General features: G+C 45.6%; 1 protein-coding gene and 1 pseudogene across 11 annotated transcripts in view; one reads left to right on the forward strand and one right to left on the reverse strand.

The window, feature by feature from the left end:
• The window catches only part of Slc39a14 (solute carrier family 39 (zinc transporter), member 14), a 47986-nt gene extending 43321 nt beyond the window's left edge, over window positions 1–4665 (reverse strand). For 3 of the 11 annotated variants that reach the window (XM_006518786.4, XM_006518787.4, XM_030247712.1), the window contains exons 1-2: window positions 4493–4599; window positions 1536–1735 (exon numbers count right to left, since the gene is read on the reverse strand). In XM_006518786.4, the coding sequence (XP_006518849.1) occupies window positions 1536–1676 (141 nt within the window). In that variant the 5' untranslated portion in view covers window positions 1677–1735; window positions 4493–4599. Of the gene's footprint in view, window positions 1–1535; window positions 1736–4492 lie in introns of those variants that run through there. The other 8 variants (NM_144808.4, NM_001135151.1, NM_001135152.1 and 5 more) reach the window with 6 other exon arrangements.
• Window positions 13232–14113, forward strand: Gm9174 (predicted pseudogene 9174; annotated as a pseudogene).
• Window positions 14114–18327: the final 4214 nt, after the last annotated feature.

An 18327-nucleotide genomic window follows, 5' to 3' on the forward strand; every position in this document is an offset into this window, starting at 1 on the left:
ACTTCATAAAACTTATTCTACATGCTTTGGGAGTGCAGCTTGTGTGCAAAGTCATTTATTGCAGCCCAGAAAGCCCAGGGTTAACACAGATGTAAAAGATGACGGACAGCACTTTTACAATGGAACACTACATAGCTGCAACAGAGTAACAGCTGTAACACAGGTGCCTGAATAGCCAGGTACTACTACAGCTGCCAGGACCTTGGGAGGCAATATCTGGAACACTGCCCAAGAACATTTATTTGAAAAAGGGATGGTGGGGGAACAGGACAACAAATGCGCTTTTGACTGTTCTGATCTTTGAGCCACACGTCTATACATAGAGCCTACTGAAAATTATTTATTTCACAAAGAAAATGAAGAGGGCTGGAAACGCAACACACAGGCAGAACACTGTCCGGTGTACACAAGGCCCTGGGCTCAGACCCCAGCCCCACAAACAAAGGATCACAGGTGATAAGGAGCTGTGATTTTCATTGACAAGTCCCAAGTCTAGTCAGAGGACTAACCCAAAGTGGCCATGATGTGGTCAAAGGCAAAGTGTTAGCCTTTGTAATGGGAGAAGGTGAACCCAAATGGTTACAAACACACAGAGGACTTCTTCAAAATTATCTTTTCACAGGTATTTGTGTGCCTGTGTACACACAAGCGCAAGTCCAAGGACAATTTGGGGGAGTTGGTCCTCTCCTTTCACTCTGTGGGTCCTGGGTCTCCAATTCCAATGCTGAACCCGACATCACATTTATCCACTGAGCCACCCCTCAGCACCCCAATCACACACACACACCTTTGAAAGTTACACATTCGAGCCTTTAGGAGAAAAAAAAGTCCTAAAACTCTGTATCGGACCAGAGAGACGACTCAGTAGGTTGTCCTGTGGCCTTCACTTGTGCACAAAGCGCATGTGCCCACGGACATGTGCAGGAGCAAATAAACCATGTAATTTAAAGACAGAACAATAAAAACAAACAAACAAACAAACAAACCCTGCGGTACCAAGGGATGAAACTTAGACCTTGTACAGACTAGGCAAGTGTTCTACCACTGAGCACACTCCCCCTCCCTCATCTTATGAAATAATTAGATAATAACAAAAGTACTTCACACCCACTATTCTGATTAATACCCTTCACCCCTTAATTGAAATTGACAAGTTTTTTGTTTGTTTGTTTGTTTTGTTTTTGTTTTTTTTCCAGATAGGGTTTCTCTGTGTAGCCCTGGCTGTCCTGGAACTCACTTTGTAGACCAGGATGGCCTCGAACTCAGAAATCCACCTGCCTCTGCCTCCCAAGTGCTGGGATTAAAGGCATGGGCTACCACCGCCTGGCTAATTGACAACCTTTAATGGGTCTTTGCATATTAATATGGGATGTCTTAGCAGTCGACCATAATAAATTTAGGTGCATCACTTCATTCCTCCAAACTCTAGGCTCTCCTGGACATGCTCTGGTAGAAAGTTAGAGGGCCTGAGGAACGCAGAGCTCTGGTTGCCATGGTTAGGCGCAAGGGGCTTTTCTGACAGGTGAATGCCATACCTGCCAGGCCTTCTGGGAGGTCCAGTAGGGGGCTCTGCTTTCCCAGCTGGTCTGGATGAACCAAGGGCCCTCTCTGGAGGCTCCACGGCAGTTGGGGTTTGGAGTCCTTGTGATGGGCAAGCATGAGGCCCTGGCTGGCATCAGTCCTGAGTTAGCAGACTCTGGACTTCTTATCTCCTGGCATTCTGACAGCCGCCAGCCTGGAAGTCAGAGAAGGCCCTAAACTCCAAGGTGTGTGTGTAGGGGGGGGGTGGGGGTAGCATGAACCTTTTCTCCTTCCCTGCTCTTTCTGAACCTCTCTTTCCTCCAGAGCCTGCAGGAAAATGAAAGAGCTTTCCCCAAACTACTCCAGCGGTGCTGAGCAGTGACTGGCCCCCTTTCCCAGTGTGCCAAGAAAAAGACAGGACTCTCAGTAAATTCACCAAAGGGGTGTGGGGAGGGGGGCAATTCTCTGGTATTCCCCCCCAAAAAATCTGTCATTAGTAAGCAATGTGACTCGAGGACATCAATTAACCTCTCTGAGTCCAGGATCTTTCATTGTAAAAGCCACTCCAGACAACAAGGCAGCCTGTGGTTCTGTCAAATGGCAGGTGTTACTTTCTTTTGGCATTAAATGGAATAGAGAGAATACATCTGGTAGGGTTGTGAGGCGTCGGGGAAGAGCACATGTGGGGTGCAGGGAAGAAAAGAGGAAGGAGGTAAGAAGTCTTTGAAACCAGGACCCATCCTGTGATTGTGTATCCTACACAAACAGGGGTGGGGGTGGGGGATGGAGAGGACATGGGGTCCTTCCTGGCCATCACTAAGCCTTGAGGAGGAGCAGTCTCAGAAGAAAGAAGAACCTCCAGTAGAACTCCCGTAGGAAAACGCCCATCTTCTCTAAGATTGCCCAATGAGTCTGTGCGCTTTTCCCCTGGTCAGCCACAGAAAAGGAGTCTCCCAGGAGGACAAGGGACACTTTATACCCTGCTAAGGAGGAGACAATCTACCTTATGTCTAGGTTTCCACCGTCCTTACAATCCAGCCTACTTGAGCAGCCGGGACTCAAAACCTCTCAGTCTAACCCACAAAAATGGTGGCACTACTGAGGCGTCAGCCACATTCCAGACATGACCACAACGTTCCACCAGTCAGTGAGAACAGACTGGCTATTGGAGTGTGATGGGGCTGGGGTTTGGACATCTAGCTCCAAAGCCCTGAGTACTCTGCCACTGTGCCTTACCTCAAACAAGCTCCCTTCTCTAAACTACTCCAACCAGCAAGGAGACTCTTGTGTTGCTACTTAATTCCCCACTTGCCACTGTCTGCCTGAAAGGCAGAGTAAGCCTTCTGCCTGCACCCACCACAGTGGCCATTGAGGGGCACAAACCAAACACTGTACGTGGGACCTGGGCCTTTTGCATCAACCCTGGGTTTGGAAAAGAGCTCGGGATAGATCTCCAGGAGCCTCTAACTCTCCTCTTGTCTACATGCAAGGCCAGTTACATAGGCTCTGCCACTTCTCAAGTCGGTTGGTTGCTTAGCCAGCTTCTGGGTTCTTTAATCCCTGTTTCTGCCTCTGCACTGTCCAGGTGAACCACAGAATGCCAGGTGTAGCAGCAAGAAGTGTTCTGCCAGGGTCCTTCTGGAAGAACCCATATCCTGGGTCAGTTCAGTGTCTCTAGTCACAATGATAAAACAGTCACACAAAGAGGACCCATACACGGCCTCCTGACTTTGAACCACTAGCAAAGAGCTCAACTAAGTCACCAATAGAAAGGGGACTAGATGGCTTTTAATTCTAGTTGTCAGAAGTTGTGATTCTGGACATGTTTCTGGCTGTTTGGCCAAGGAGGCACGTTGGAACCCCTCAGTGTTGAAGATTTGTTTTAATAGGTAAGGAGTACGGAATTGTACATCTTTTGGATAGACAATTCAGGCTGGTCTCAGTACTAACCTGAACCAGAATAGTGACCAGATAGTCACTCCGGAGCCAGTTTCTATCGTCCCCTAAAATCAGCACCTCCAGCAAATATATCTATCCCAATGACCAGGGGCTAAAAAGAGCTAATGCTACAATTCCAAAGCCAGGTTACTTCACGAAGAGGGGCCTGCCAAAGTGCTCCTGCCTCTATCCTTCCATTTAGGCCACAGGAAAGCACTCCACCCCTCACCAAACCAAACTGAGAGTTCTCTTGAACGCACAAGCCATGTAACTATTTAGACTACAGATCAGCTTAGAATCTAGGCCCCGGGGTGACAGAAGATTCTTAAAGCTGAACCCACAACCCAGAGAGGCAATTTTCCGGCTTAGAATCTACCTCAGGATCACAAGGTGAGTCTGATGGCTACTTTAGCTATAGCTTTAAAACTCTAAGAGGGAGCAGCCGGTAACCAGACCACCTAATTTGGTCAGTCCCAACCTAAGTGAGCCCAAGAGGCATCGCTGCCGTTAGTCAGGGGAGAATTCAGCGCGGTGCCACCCTTGCGGTTATCCACTCCTGCCCAAGCCAACCAGAAGAATCGGGCATCACTCTCCAGCCGGAGGGTGGTCTGGCGTGGGGCAGGGAGAAGGACACATAGGTTCCTGGGATGCAAGATCCAGACACCAGAGCCCCCGAGCAGCCGCCACCGCAGAGCATCTGATCTACCCATCTACTCCGCTTCCTCTGCGCTCTGTGTCCTGGGGCTCTAGAAAGCTCATCTCAGCCTTTCTGAGCAGCTATCGACCTCCCCGGCGTCCTTCTCTGGTTCACACATCCCGGGCCCTGCAGCTGAAGGGACAGCGCAGTGACCTCCTTCTCCTCGCCACCGTGGCACGGCAATCAGGTGCTACCAGGACTGGGCTCAGGGAGTGCGCGGCCTCCCGAAAAGACTCTGGGTCCTCGGCGTGCCGGTGTCTCCAACCCCCACCCGGTGTCCCCCCTAACCCGGAGGCGCCCGACTTCCCATCCTGCCTGCGCCCGGTCCGTCCTCACCTGAAGTCCTCCAGCCGGCAGTCGGGCCCACGCAGCCTCACTATCCAGGGCCCCCCCCCCAAGGCAGCGGGCGACACAGCTACTGAGTGGGTGCGTCCCCGCCAACAGCCACGCGCCCCCTCTCTACGTCCGGCCCCCGCCGCATGCGCATGCCCGGCCATATACCCTGCGCGTCACCGCTGGGCCCGCCCCCGCCTGCTGCCCCGCCCCGCTCCCCCGGGCCTGCCACGTGGGACCGCCAGCTAACAGCGTCGTTACCCTGGCCAACCTGGTCCTCCAGCGTTGTGCATCCCCGGCTCGCATCCTAGCTCTCTCTAGCTTCATCCACCCTTCCTTGATGAATTCCATCCTTGACTCACGGAGGCCCTGCAGGCTCCGCTATTCTCTGGAAACCTCCCATCTGTCCTTCCTAGCCCCTTTTGTGGGAAACTCACAGCGTGACCTTCCATCCTGTCGCTCCTGAGGGAGAGTGCCCCTCTCTTGGTAGACATTTGTGGTTTTAACACTGTTGATGAATCTAAGAGACTTTTCTGTTTTCTCCAATTCTAAAATATTCTGTAAGCAGGATGGAGCGCTTCATAAACTGCTTTTTTTTTTTTTTTTTTTGCCTACCCCAGCCAACCAAAAGAATTAAAATAACTTGTAACGATCCAAATAAAAGATCATATTCATTTTTTTTCAGAGTTTCGCACCTCTTTCTCACAGTTAATCAGATTCCTAAGGAGCGAGGTCAAGCCTTAGGTTTTGTTTGTCCTGGGAGGGAGTCTCTTCCGCTGTAGGAAGGGCCTATTGTGTTGGATACTGAGCCTTGTATATGCAAATTTCTTGAGAAAAATAAACCACCCACTAAACTCTTATTGTTCTATTCAGCTGGATATTAGGATTATTTCCTCTATCGCTTAACCAACTGTCACCTGGGGCAGGGAGGGCCCCATGGAAGAACCTCAAGTGGCACTGGAACCAGTGAATGGCGGGGGTTTCTGTTCTAGCACAGGGAGTGTGTCCAGCTGGCTGTGGTATCTCTAGATTTGTTCAATAGAGAGATGGCATCTAAGTGCTGGGGAAAGTTCCCTCAAAAAGGAAGTGATAGGAGTAGAACTCCATGTCCCTAGAACAGGTGGCAGGAAGAACTCAGCTCAATGGCAGCTTGCTCTTGCGGGCTGGCTAGAGCACCAGAGTGTGGGGCTGGGGGTTGGTGAGGTAATAGCCAATCCTGGTGGTGCACACCTATAATCTCAGCTACTCTAGAGCCAGAAGGATCTCAAGTTCAAGGCCAGCTGGGGCAATTTAGTGAGCTCCTTTCTCAAAAGGTAAAAGGGGGATTTTTGGTTCAGTGTATGCTTAGACCGCACCAAAGCCATGAGTTCGAGGCCAGCAACCGGTTCTGGTAATGCTCACCTGTAATTCAGCACTGGAGAAGTGGGGACAAGTATCACAAGTTCAAAGTCAGCCTTGGGCCCCTTAATGAATTTGAGACCATGCCTGAACTACCTGAGACCCTTTCTGTAAATTAATAGTGAATGCTTTGCCTAGTGTATGCAAGGTCTTAAGTTTAAAAGATATAAAACTACTGAGGCCACTCAGACTCTTCTGGCCACTCTGTTTTTCTGAAATTCAATTATCTTTACTCTGTAATTACAGTACTCCAATGAGTAAGAGGGAGACCCTGTGATGGTCCTCTCATTTACTTTCTGAGTAATTTTGAGGTAATGATAGCTCTTGCAGAATTGCCTCCCGGGCCCCTGCAACTCTATAATAATGCTGAATATTTGCCTTGGTTAAAGTTACAGTGTTTTTCAGACATTATGTCACCCACTTAAGACTCCAAAGCGGAATGGACTGTCAGGAAAGGTCGGTTCCCCATCAGGCCCCCCCTAGAAGGAATAAGCAGAATAAGAAGCCCACCTAGAGACAAGGATCTGCCATCCCAAAGCTCTGAATAGGACGGGGAGCTTAAACCCTCATCCCCCGGATTCCAGACAGGATGTCAGGGCTACTAAAGCTTGCATTAAGCAGTTGTTGAGGACGGCTCAGGGGGCAGAGTGGGGAGCTGGGCATGATGGCCCATGTTCTCCAATGCTACCACTTGGGTGGTGAATAGGAGAAGCAAGGATTCAGGGCCAGCTCAGCTCCATAGTGAGTATGAGCCCAACCTGGGTTAGGAGAGACCTTGTCTCAAGGCACATAAGCAAACAAACAAAAGCACTAGTGGGAAAGAGGAGTGATGGGCCACCCCACCACAGGACCCATCTGTGTGGCACTGTCACCTGTTTGTGGAACTGTCAAAGTCCACAGGGGCACCCAGAGTTGATAAGCTATCTCCAGCTGATAAGCTATACACAAGAGGAATTCAATTAATCATTAACATAGCTCAAAATCAAAAGGTCCTAAGTCTCTGCATCCGCCCCCACGGGCATTTCTTCAGGAGGCACATCCTGATGAGAGGACACATGCCGACTAGGTCCTGCTAGGACACAACAGTGATGGTCACCATACATAGTGACATCTGGAGCCTGGATTTCCCACCATCACTTGCTTTCCCTCCTCCTCCCCTTTCCATTCCCTTCCGCTCAGCAAGCTTCTTGATTGTTCTGAAGTACATTTGATCTACTCTTTCAGACTTTGGAAACCCTTATTTATTTATTTATTTATTTATTTATTTATTTATTTATTAAAAATACTTGATATTTATTTTTTTAAAATACTTGAACCCTCTGTAACTCCAGTTCCTGGGGGTACTGACCTCCTCCTGGTCTCCACCGGCATTGTGCGCACACGGTGCACTTCCAGGCACGCAGGCAACTCATTCATAGATGTAAAATTAAAAGAAAGGGAAGAATAAAATAATATAGTGCCACAATTCCAGTATAAATAATGTAGCAAGCAATTTTTCCATAAAATAGGTTCTGAGCGTATAGAACATTTACCTAGCACGCTTGAGGCTTTGGGTTCAGTTTCTAAGAGCTGGACATGGTGACTCATGCCTTTCATCCCAGCACTCAGGAAGCAAAAACAGTCACATCTCTGTGACTTCAAGGCCTGTGACAAATCCACTAAACTTGATTTTGTGACCATGATTGACTTGTAATCTACAGAACTAATATGATTTATGGGACTTGGATTTTTTTTTTTTGCCTTCAAAGCATTTCATTTCTAATACTAGCTTTTAAAATTACACTTATCTGCCTATTGATTGATTTTGTGTGCGGATGTGTTTGTATGCACGTGGGCACCATGATGTGTGGAGGTCAGAGGACAACTTGCAGGGAGTTGGCTCTCTCTTTCCATCATGTAGGTCTCAGGGACTAAACCCTGGTCGTCAGGCTTGGCATCAGTGTCTTTCCCTTCTGAGCCAGCTTGCTGAGACCCAAAGCCTTTCATTTCTATCCTTAACCTTAGACCACCACCTGCCTTGATTACTAGATTTCACTCTGTATCTGAGCTCCCTAACATAGCAGTTTGCACATAACAGATTCTCTATAAATATTTGTTGGACTGGCTAGCAGCTCCCTCGATTTTCAGTGTTGGGCAACATTTAAGGGAACTGAACACAAGAAGCTGACACGGTCACAGCCCCTGCCAACATATATAGACAGATTTCCCGAAAGAGAGATGAGGGGAAGAGCCCTGCAGAGTAAGCCAAAGAAATGAGACATCCATCCTGTAGTGTGGAGGGTGGGGCTGAAGACTCAGAAAGCCACAGACCAGAGTCAACTAAGTCGACAGGACAGGCAGGGGATGAGCAGGACAGCCAAGACTCCTCATCCTTCCTGTCAGTTTTGAACAGTGTTGGGTTTGGCCAAGAGTCCACAGCTTTTTTTTCCAGACTTTTAAATTAATTATCAGTTTCTCTGTTTCTTTTTTTTGGGGGGGTGGGGCGGGTAGGGTGCATTTTCTATGTTTTTTTTTTTCTTATGTTCTGGTAGGACTTAACAAATTTAAGAGGATCAGAGGAAACATGGTGTCCCAGATCCCAAAATCTGACCCAAGGACCCATGTGTTAGCATCCTAGGCTGCTAGGCAAAGCTCAGATGATGGCCAGCGCCCTCAACTGTGAATCAGGCAACTGAGAGAATGCTTGACCCTGGAATAATTAGCAGTGGGAATGCTAACTCGGCCAACAAATCTTACCAATGTTCCAAAAATCTATAATCTTTGCTTTCTCCCTGCTTTTGGTAATTTGTTTCTTCTTTCTCTGTTTTATGTTTGGTATTTTTAGATTTATTTATGTGTATGAGTATTTTTGCTTGCATGTATGTAATATACACACATATATAATGGTACTATATATATATATATATATATATGTATATATATATATATATATATATATAGTGCCTGCAGAGGACAAAGAGGGTATGGGATTCCGTGGAACAGGAGTCACAAGTCACAGAAGGTTGTGGACACATGGGTGCTCTCGGCCTCTGAGCTATCCCTCTAACCTTCTTTAACATTATTTTTAGCATGTATTCTTTGTGTGTCTGGGTGTGTGTGTGTGTGTGTGTGTGTGCTAGAGTGAGTGTGTGGAGGCCAGAGAACAACCTAGGGGACATGCTTTCTCCTTCCACCTAGAGTCAGCCTGTCAGGCTTGGTGGCACGGGCCTCCATGCTCACGGCATCCTGCCAGCCATCGTTTGCTCCTACACCGGTCTGCCCATTGTGTTATTCATCTCAAAAAGACAACTTAGGGTTTTGTTGCCTTTCCTCTCTTAATTTTCTGTCCTCTATTAATTTCTGCTCTGAACTTTATTTTTAAAAGATTAGCTGGGCATGTGGCTCACACCCAGCTGCAGCTGAGCAGCCTGGGATGCTAAGAAAGGACCACTTAAACCTAAGAGTTTAAGACCAGCTTGGTCAACACGGACAGAAAGACAGAGACAGAGACAGAGACAGAGACAGAGACAGAGGGAGGGAGGGAGGGAGGGTTGGAGAGAGATAGCTGGGGAAGGGGGAAAGAGAGAGAGAGGAGGGAGGGAGGGGTAGAGAGAGGGAGAGAAAGAGAGAGAGGTTGATTTGAAGAGTGGTAGCCAAAGCCTTTAATCCCATCACTCAGGAGGCAGAGGTAGGTAAAGCTCAGTGTTCAAGGCCAGTCTGGTCTACAGAGCAAATTTCAGGACTGTCAAGGCTACAGAGAAACGCTGTCTGGAAAGAAAAGGAGAAGGAGATTAAAGGAGGAGAGGGAGGAAGAAAAGAAGCTGAACAGGACCAACAGTGTATTTGAAGCCAGCCTGAATTGCACAGCAAGACCTTGTCCCAAATCAAACAAAGCGACCATTCCTGACACATACCCACAAAACTGTTTCGGCCAGCACATGTCTCACGCTACCATTTTGCCTAATACTCTTCTTTTTTCTACCCCCAAGTAAATAACTTTTTTAAGGCTTTATTTTTTTTAGTTCAATTCACAGCAACATTTTGCAGAATGTAGTACCCCATCCCACATGTCCCTGGCTCTCTGTACATACCCACACACCTACTACCAACATCCCTTCCATGCTGCATTTGCCAAATAGGTGAGCCAATCCCCACATACCATTGGTTTTTGTACGGGTTCACTCTTGCTGGTGGGCAGGCTATTAGTTTTGACAAATCCTGGCATGTATTCACCATTACAGTTTCATAGAGAACAACCTCTCTCATTCCAGAAATCCTCTATACTCAAGCTGTTTTCCCCATACACCCCAAACTACACACCTGAAACCAACTGTCAGTTTTCTCTGATTTTCCAAAGGGCTTTTAAGATTTATAGGTATGGGTGGTTTACCGGGTGTATTTCTGCAGTGTTTTGGTTAGGGTTTTACTGCTGTGAACAGACACCATGATCAAGGCAAGTCTTTTTTTTTTCTTTTCTGCTTATAATATGCTATGCAGAATTAGTTAATTTTTTATTAATTAATCTATTTTTATATTCCATATATTATTCCTTATTCCCCCCTCCAATCCACCCTCTGACTGTTCCACATCCCATACCTCCTCCCCACCCACTTGTCTCCACATGGATGTCCCCACCCCCCACCCTACCTGATCTCTGAACTCCCTGGGGCCTCTCTTGAGAGTTAGGTGCATCATCTCTAAATGAACACAAACCCGAAGTCCTCTACTGTATGTGTGTTGGGGACCTCCTATCAGTTGGTGTAGGCTGCCTGTTTGGTGATCCAATGTTTGAGAGATCTCGGGGGTCCAAGTTAATTAAGACTGCTGGTCCTCCAACGTAATCACCCTTCTCCTCAGCTTCTTTCAGCCTTTCCCTAATTCAACAACAGGGGTCAGGTGCTTCTGTCCACTGGTTGGGTGCAAATATCTGCATCTGACTCTTTCAGCTGCTGTTAGGTCTTTTGGAGGGCAGTCATGATAGGTCCCTTTTTGTGAGCGTTCCATAGCCTCAGTAATAGTGTCAGGCCTTGGGACCTCCCCTTGAGCTGGATCCTACTTAGGGCCTGTCGCTGGACCTTCTTCCCCTCAGGCTCCTCTCCATTTCCATCCCTGTAATTCTTTCAGACAGGAACAATTATGGTCAGAGTTGTGACTGTAGGATGGCAACCCCATCCCTCATTTGATGTCCTATCTTCCTGCTGGAGATAGGTTCTATAAGTTCCCTCTCCCTACTGTTGGGCATTTCATCTAAGGTCCCTCCCTTTGAGTCCTGAGAGCCTCTCACCTCCCAGGTCTCTGGTACATTCTGGAGGATCCCCCCAACCTCCTATCTCCCGAGGTTGCCCGTTTCCATTCTTTCTGCTGGTCCTCAGGGCTTCAGACCTTTTCCCTCACCCAATACCAGATCAGGTTCCCCTCCCCCTCCATCCCTCTCCCCCCCATCCACTTTCCCTCCCAGGTCCTTCCCTTGTGTAAATGAACCACATTTCCTGTATCCATACTTCTGAAATGGGACATCTGGGTTGTTTTCAGCTTCTGGCTATCACAAATAAGGCCACTATGAACATAGTGGAACACGTGCCCCTGTGGTATGGTGGGGCATCTTTTGGGTATATTCCCAGGACACTTAATTGAGGCTGGTTTACAGGTTCAGAGGTTCAGTCCATTATCACTAAGGCGGGAGCATGGCAGCATCCAGGCAGACATAGTGCAGGAGAAGCTGAGAGTTCTATGTCTTCATGTGAAGGCTGCTAGCAGAATACTGACTTCCAGGAAGCTAGGATGAGGATCTTAAGCCCACGCCCACAGTGACACTCCAACAAGGCCACACGCACTTCAACAGGACCACACCTTCTAAAAGTGTCACTCCCTTGGCCAAGCATATACAAACCTTACATTCCACTCCCTGGCCCCCACAGGCTTGTTCAAACATGAGTCTATGGGGGCCGTACCTAAACATAGTATAATGCAAAATAGGTTTAGTCCAACTTCAAAGGTCCCCATAGTCTATGGTAGTCTCAACAATGTTAAAAGTCCAAAGTTCAAAGTCTCTGCTGAGATTCATTCATTCACTTAACTGTAATTCCCAAAGCAAGTCAGAAAACCAGCTGGGAAAATTCCAAACTCTGCATCTCCATGGCTGCATAAGACTTGCCTCAGCTATACCACTCTTGGGAATCAAAGCAGTCTTCAGATCTCCAACTCCCTTTCATCTTTGTTGACTCGAACAAACTTCTTTCTCTTGGGCTGGGTCCACTTCCTATTAATACCTTTCCTCAGCAGATAGCCCACGGTTCTGGCATCTGGAACATCTTGTGGTCTCCAAGGCTACTTCAATGTTACAGGTTCTTGTTTCAATGTCTGGGATCCACACATGATCTTCTGGGCTGCTCCAAAGGGCTGGTGTCACTTCTCCAAGCTCTGCCCTCTGTAGCACTCTACGGTCAGGTTGATCCACTCCACTGCCACTATACTGGGGTCTTCTGCTGCAGCTAGAAGCTCTCATAGGCTCTCTTCCCGGTGCCAAGCCTCATCTCCTTTGTCTGACCCCTTCAGTCCCGGGCCATCAACTGCAACTGAGGCTACATCTTCACCAATGGCCTTCCCTGACCTCTCACACAGTGCCACACGTCAGATGCTCTTCATGACACCTTCATGGCTTTACAACCAGTACCACTGGGTGACTCTTACACACTACCAAGTACAGCTGCAGCACAAGGTACAACCTTAGCTCTCTCTGGAACACAGCTTCTTTGTGCTCTTAGGGAACATATCCCAGAATATTTCACCTCAGTGATGCTGGTCTCTTCTTAATCACCACTAATTTCTTAGTTCCAGCTAACCAGCATTAATTATCCAAGTAGGCTCTTCTATTCTGTACTCTAAAGCCAAAAGCCAAAGCCACATGGCCAAAGATGCCAAGATCTGTTGCTTGCAGGAGCTGGAATGTGCCCCCTTTGTTGTACTACATTATCACCAGCTTTCTGTTTTCCAACTCCTTCACTGCCTAAATTTGGCTGTCCTGGGACTTGCTCTGTAGACTGACTTTGAACTCAGAGATCTACATGCCTGTCTCCTAAGCACTGGGATTAAAGGTATGGTCTACTAGATTTAATTTTTCCTTCACCTAGAACTTGCTCTGTTCTAGGCTGGCCTTAAACTCAGAGGTCTGCTGGTCTTTACCTCCTGGGATTAAAAGCTTATACTGCCTGGACCTAAACTTGGATGGGTGGGATCTTGTCGCTACTCCCTTAATTCAATGTAATATCCTTGAACACAGGATTCAGCTCCATTTTACTTTCTGGTCCCTCTTAATACTCGAACCATATATTTAAAATTTTTCGGTAGTTTGGGCTGCGCAGCAAGGTAGTTTGGGCTGCGCAGCAATGGAGTCATGGTGGGAGTTGAGGTTCTGGGGAACTGCAGAGGCCTGTTTGTAGCTGAGGCTTGGCACCCGCAACTTTCCTCTCCTGACATTTCACCAGCCCCCAGCTCACGGGCTCTGGCTCCCCTGAAGCCCTGGGTGACTTCACTATGCTTCGACGGAAACCGACCCGCTTGGAGCTCAAGCTCGACGACATTGAGGAGTTTGAGAGCATTCGGAAGGACCTGGAGGCCCGTAAGAAGCAGAAGGAAGATGTGGAAGGTGTAGGAACCAGCGATGGAGAAGGAGCTGCTGGGCTCAGCAGTGACCCCAAAAGCCGGGAACAAATGATTAATGATCGAATTGGTTATAAACCCCAACTCAAGAGCAACAACCGCACATCTCAGTTTGGAAACTTTGAATTTTAGAGATGGATTCTCTTGTATGCCAGACCCCTGGGACAGAATACAATGATGACAGGAGTACCAACCAGATTTAGAGAATTAAGTGTGTGCAACCAAGCAGAAGCTTTTCTGTCTCCTGCAGGGAGAGGTGACTTCTGTGTGAAATTACTGCTGTCCAACCTTTCTGATTGGCTGGAAGCCAAATTCTGGCTTCTTCCTGGAAAGTTGGACCGCAGAAGGCTTAACTGATTTTTGTTTTTAAAAATAAATTTATTTTTGGAAAAAATGTGAGACGTCCTTAAAGGTAGTAGCACTGCTAATCGCCAGCTCTGACAGGTAACTACTACAAGTGACATCATTCTCCTTGTCTTTACAAAAAGACCCCAGACCCCAAACACTTGCAGTTGATCCCCTGGGCTGACTTAACTTGTTTATTCACTGTCTGCTGACCATCCTTCAAGCAACAGAGATCCCAGATGAGTGTGCTCAGGCTGCAATCCAGCACTTGGGAGGCTGAAGTAGGAATCTCAAAGAGTCAAAGGCTAGTCTGGGCTACAGAGCAAAACCCTGTCTCAAAATATCAAAAACAAACAAACAAACAAACAAACAAACTGGAGACTGGATTCAAATGATCAGATTGTCAGAATCAAACCCACTTCCAGGAAGCTTTACACGGGGGGAAGCACAAGCAGCTGTACAGTGAGAGACATTCTGTTCTTCACTTGGGACTTCACTTGCGCAGCACCCATCTGAGAGCTGCTCTGGATACTTTCATACCATGCCCTATTTTTACCATAAAACCCAGGGACAGAACCACCAGCTGTGGAAGCCAGAACATCTGGAATCAAGTTTCAAAGAAACTCCTTAGCTGGGATTTACCCAGGATTTTGGATAGTTCAAGAGTGATGTGAATGGGAAGGTAGAGACAGAGGGAGATGTATAGTTCCCTCTTCTGCTCCAAGCTTTTCTACAAAACCTTTATTCTAGTTTTATTGATGACTTCTAAGTCCTGTTATCTTCCTGTCTTAGAACACAATAAAACCCCCAAGACACAGGCTGTAAAAAAAAAAAAAATTTCATTTCTCAGCTTGCTACAATTGTTTAAAATGTTCTTCATGGCACAGGCCGCAAAAGTGGCTGAGCAGCTGGGACAGGGTCCTTCCGGCCTATATCTGCACCCGGGAGGTGGGGCTGTTCCTCCACCCTCTGTGCACTGGTCTTGCCAGGAAAGAGCTGGTCTCCCAGGAGTGCTGACACAGCCTTAAAAACTCACAGGAGGAACAAGCTCCAGACAGAGACAGCAAGAACATCTAACACCAGAGATTACCAGATGTCAAAAGACAAATGCAAGAATCTTACCAACAGAAACCAAGACTACTTGGTATCATCAGAACCCAGTACTCCCATCACAGGGAATCCTGGATACCCCAACACACCGGAAAAGCAAGATTCAGATTTAAAATAATATCTCATGATGCTGGTAGAGGATTTTTTTTGTTTAGTTAGTTAGTTAGTTTGTTTGTTTGTTTGTTTTTTTCAAGGCAGGGTTTCTCTGTATAGCCCTGGCTGTCCTGGAACTCACTTTGTAGACCAGGCTGGCCTTGAACTCAGAAATCCACCTGCCTCTGCCTCCAGAGGGCTGGGATTAAAGGCATGCGCCACCATGCCCGGCTTGGTAGAGGATTTTTAAGAAGGACATTAATAACTTCCTTAAGGAAATACAGGAGAACACAGCTAAACAGGTAGAAGCCCTTAAAGAGGAAACACAAAAATCACTTAAAGAATTACAGGAAAACTGAAGAGGTGAAGGAATTGAACAAAACCATCCAGAATCTAAAAATGGAAGTAGAAACAATAAAGAAATCACAAAGGGAGACAACTCTGAAGATAGAAACCTAAAAAAGAAATCAGGAGACATAGATTCGAGCATCACCAACAGAATACAAGAGATAGAAGAGAGAATCTCAGGGGCAGCAGATACCATAGAAAACATTGACACAACAATCAAAGAAAATGCAAAATGCAAAAAGATCCTAACCCAAGACATCCAGGAAATCCAGGATACAATGAGAAGACTAAAACTAAGGATAATATGTATAGATGAGAAGGAAGATTTCCAAATTAAAGGTCCAGTAAATATCTTCAACAAAATTATAGAAGAAAACTTCCCTAACCTAAAGAAAGAGATGCCCATGAATATACAAAAAGCCTACATAACTAAATAGTTTAGACCAGAAAAGAAATTCCCCTTGTCACATAATAATCAAAACACCAAATGCACAAAACAAAGAAAGAGTACTAAAAGCAGTGAGGGAAAAAGGTCAAGTAGCATAAAGGCAGACCTATTAGAATTACACCAGACTTCTCCCCAGAGACTATGAAAGCCAGAAGATCCTGGACAGATGTCATGCAAAACACAAATGCCAGCCCAGGCTACTATACACAGCAACACTCTCAATTACCATAGATGGAGAAACCAAAGTATTCTAGGACAAAACCAAATTTACACAATATCTTTCCATGAATCCAGCACTACAAAGGATAATAAAGGGAAAACTCCAACACAAGGGGAGAAACTACGCCCTAGAAAAAGCAAGAAAGTAATCTTTCAACAAACCTAAAAGAAGGTAGCCACATGAACAGAATCTCAACTCTAACAACAAAAATAACAGGAAGCAACCATTGTTGCTTTAATGTTTCCTTAATATCTCTTAATATCAATGGACTCAATTCCCCAATAAAAAGATATAGACTAACATGATCTGGCTACACAAACAGGGCCCAACATTTTGCTGCTTACAGGAAACCCATCTCAGGGAAAAAGACAGACACTACCTCAGAGTGAAAGGCTGGAAAACAATTTTCCAAGCAAATGGTCCCAAGAAACAAGCTGGAGTAGCCATTTTAATATTGAATAAAATCAATTTTCAACCTAAAGTTATCAAAAAAGACAAGGAGGGACACTTCATACTCATCAAAGTTAAAATCTACCAAGAGGAACTCTTAATTCTGAATATCTATGCTCTGAATGCAAAGGCATCTACATTCATTAAAGAAACTTTACTAAAGCTCAAAGCACACACTGCACAGCACACAATAATAGTGGGAGACTTCAACACCCCACTCTCATCAAGGGACAGATCATGGAAACAGAAACTAAACTAAACAGTGAAATTACCAGAAGTTATGAAACAAATGGATTTAACAGATATCTATAGAACATTTTATCCTAAAACAAAAGGATATACCTTCTTCTCAGCACCTCATGGTACCTTCTCCAAAACTGACCATATAACTGATCACTTAACAGATACAAAAAATATTGAAATTGTCCCATGCATCCTATCAGATCACCATAAACTAAAGCTGATCTTCAATACCAACATAAATAATAGAAAGCCCACATACACATGAAAGCTGAACAACACTACTCAATGATAAATTGGTCAAGGAAGAAATAAAGAAATTAAACACTTTTTAGAGTTTAATGAAAATTAGCCAGTGGTGGTGGCACACACCTTTAATCCCAGCACTAGGGAGGCAGAGGCAGGCGGATTTCTGAATTCGAGGCCAGCCTGGTCTACAAAGTGAGTTCCAGGATAGTCAGGGCTATACAGAGAAACCCTGTCTCGCAAAACCAAAAAAAAAAAAAAAAAAAAAGAGAGAGAGAGAGAGAAGAAAAGAAAAAGAAAATTAAGTCACAACATACCCAAAAATTATGGGACACAACAAAAGCAGCCCTAAGAGGAAAACTCATAGCTCTGAGTGCCTCCAAAAAGAAACCGGAGAGCATACACTAGCAGCTTGACAGCACACCTGAAAGCTCTAGAACAAAAAGAAGTAAATTCGCCCAAGAGGAGTAGATGGCAGGAAATAATCAAACTCAGGGCTGAAATCAATCAAGTGGAAACAAAAAGAACTCTACAAAGAATCAACCAAACCAGGAGCTGGTTCTTTGAGAAAATCAATAAAATAGATAAACCCTTAGCCAGACTAACTAGAGGGCACAGGGACAGTATCCAAATTAACAAAATCAGAAATGAAAAGGGAGACATAACAATAGAATCTGAGGAAATTCAAAAAAATCATCAACTCCTACTACAACAGCCTATACTCAACGAAACTAGAAAACCTGGATGAAATGAACAATTGTCTAGACAGATACAAGGTACCAAATCAAGATCAGATTAATGATCTAAAGAGTCCCATATCCCCTAAAGAAATAGAAACAGTCATTAATAGTCTCCCAACCAAAAATATCCCAGGACCAGATGGGTTTAGTACAGCGTTTTACCAGACCTTCAAAGAAGACATAATACCAACATTCTTCAAATTATTCTACAAAAAAGAAACTGAAGGAACACTACCCAATTCGTTCTATGAAGCCACAATTACTCTGACACCTAAACCATACAAAGACCCAACAAAGAAAGAGAACTTTAGACAAATTCCCGTAATGAATATCAATGCAAAAATATCCAATAAAATTCTTGCAAACTGAATCCAAGAACACATCAAAACGATCATCTATCATGATCAAGTAGGCTTCATCCCAGGGATGCAGGGATGGTTCAACATATGGAAATCCATTAACATAATCTTCTATATAAACAAACTCAAAGAAAAAACACCACATGATCATCTCATTAGATGCTGAGAAAGCATTTGACAAAAATCCAACACCTCTTCATGAT

Source organism: Mus musculus, chromosome 14, assembly GCF_000001635.26.
Source record: "Mus musculus strain C57BL/6J chromosome 14, GRCm38.p6 C57BL/6J".
Classification (NCBI taxonomy): domain Eukaryota; kingdom Metazoa; phylum Chordata; class Mammalia; order Rodentia; family Muridae; genus Mus; species Mus musculus.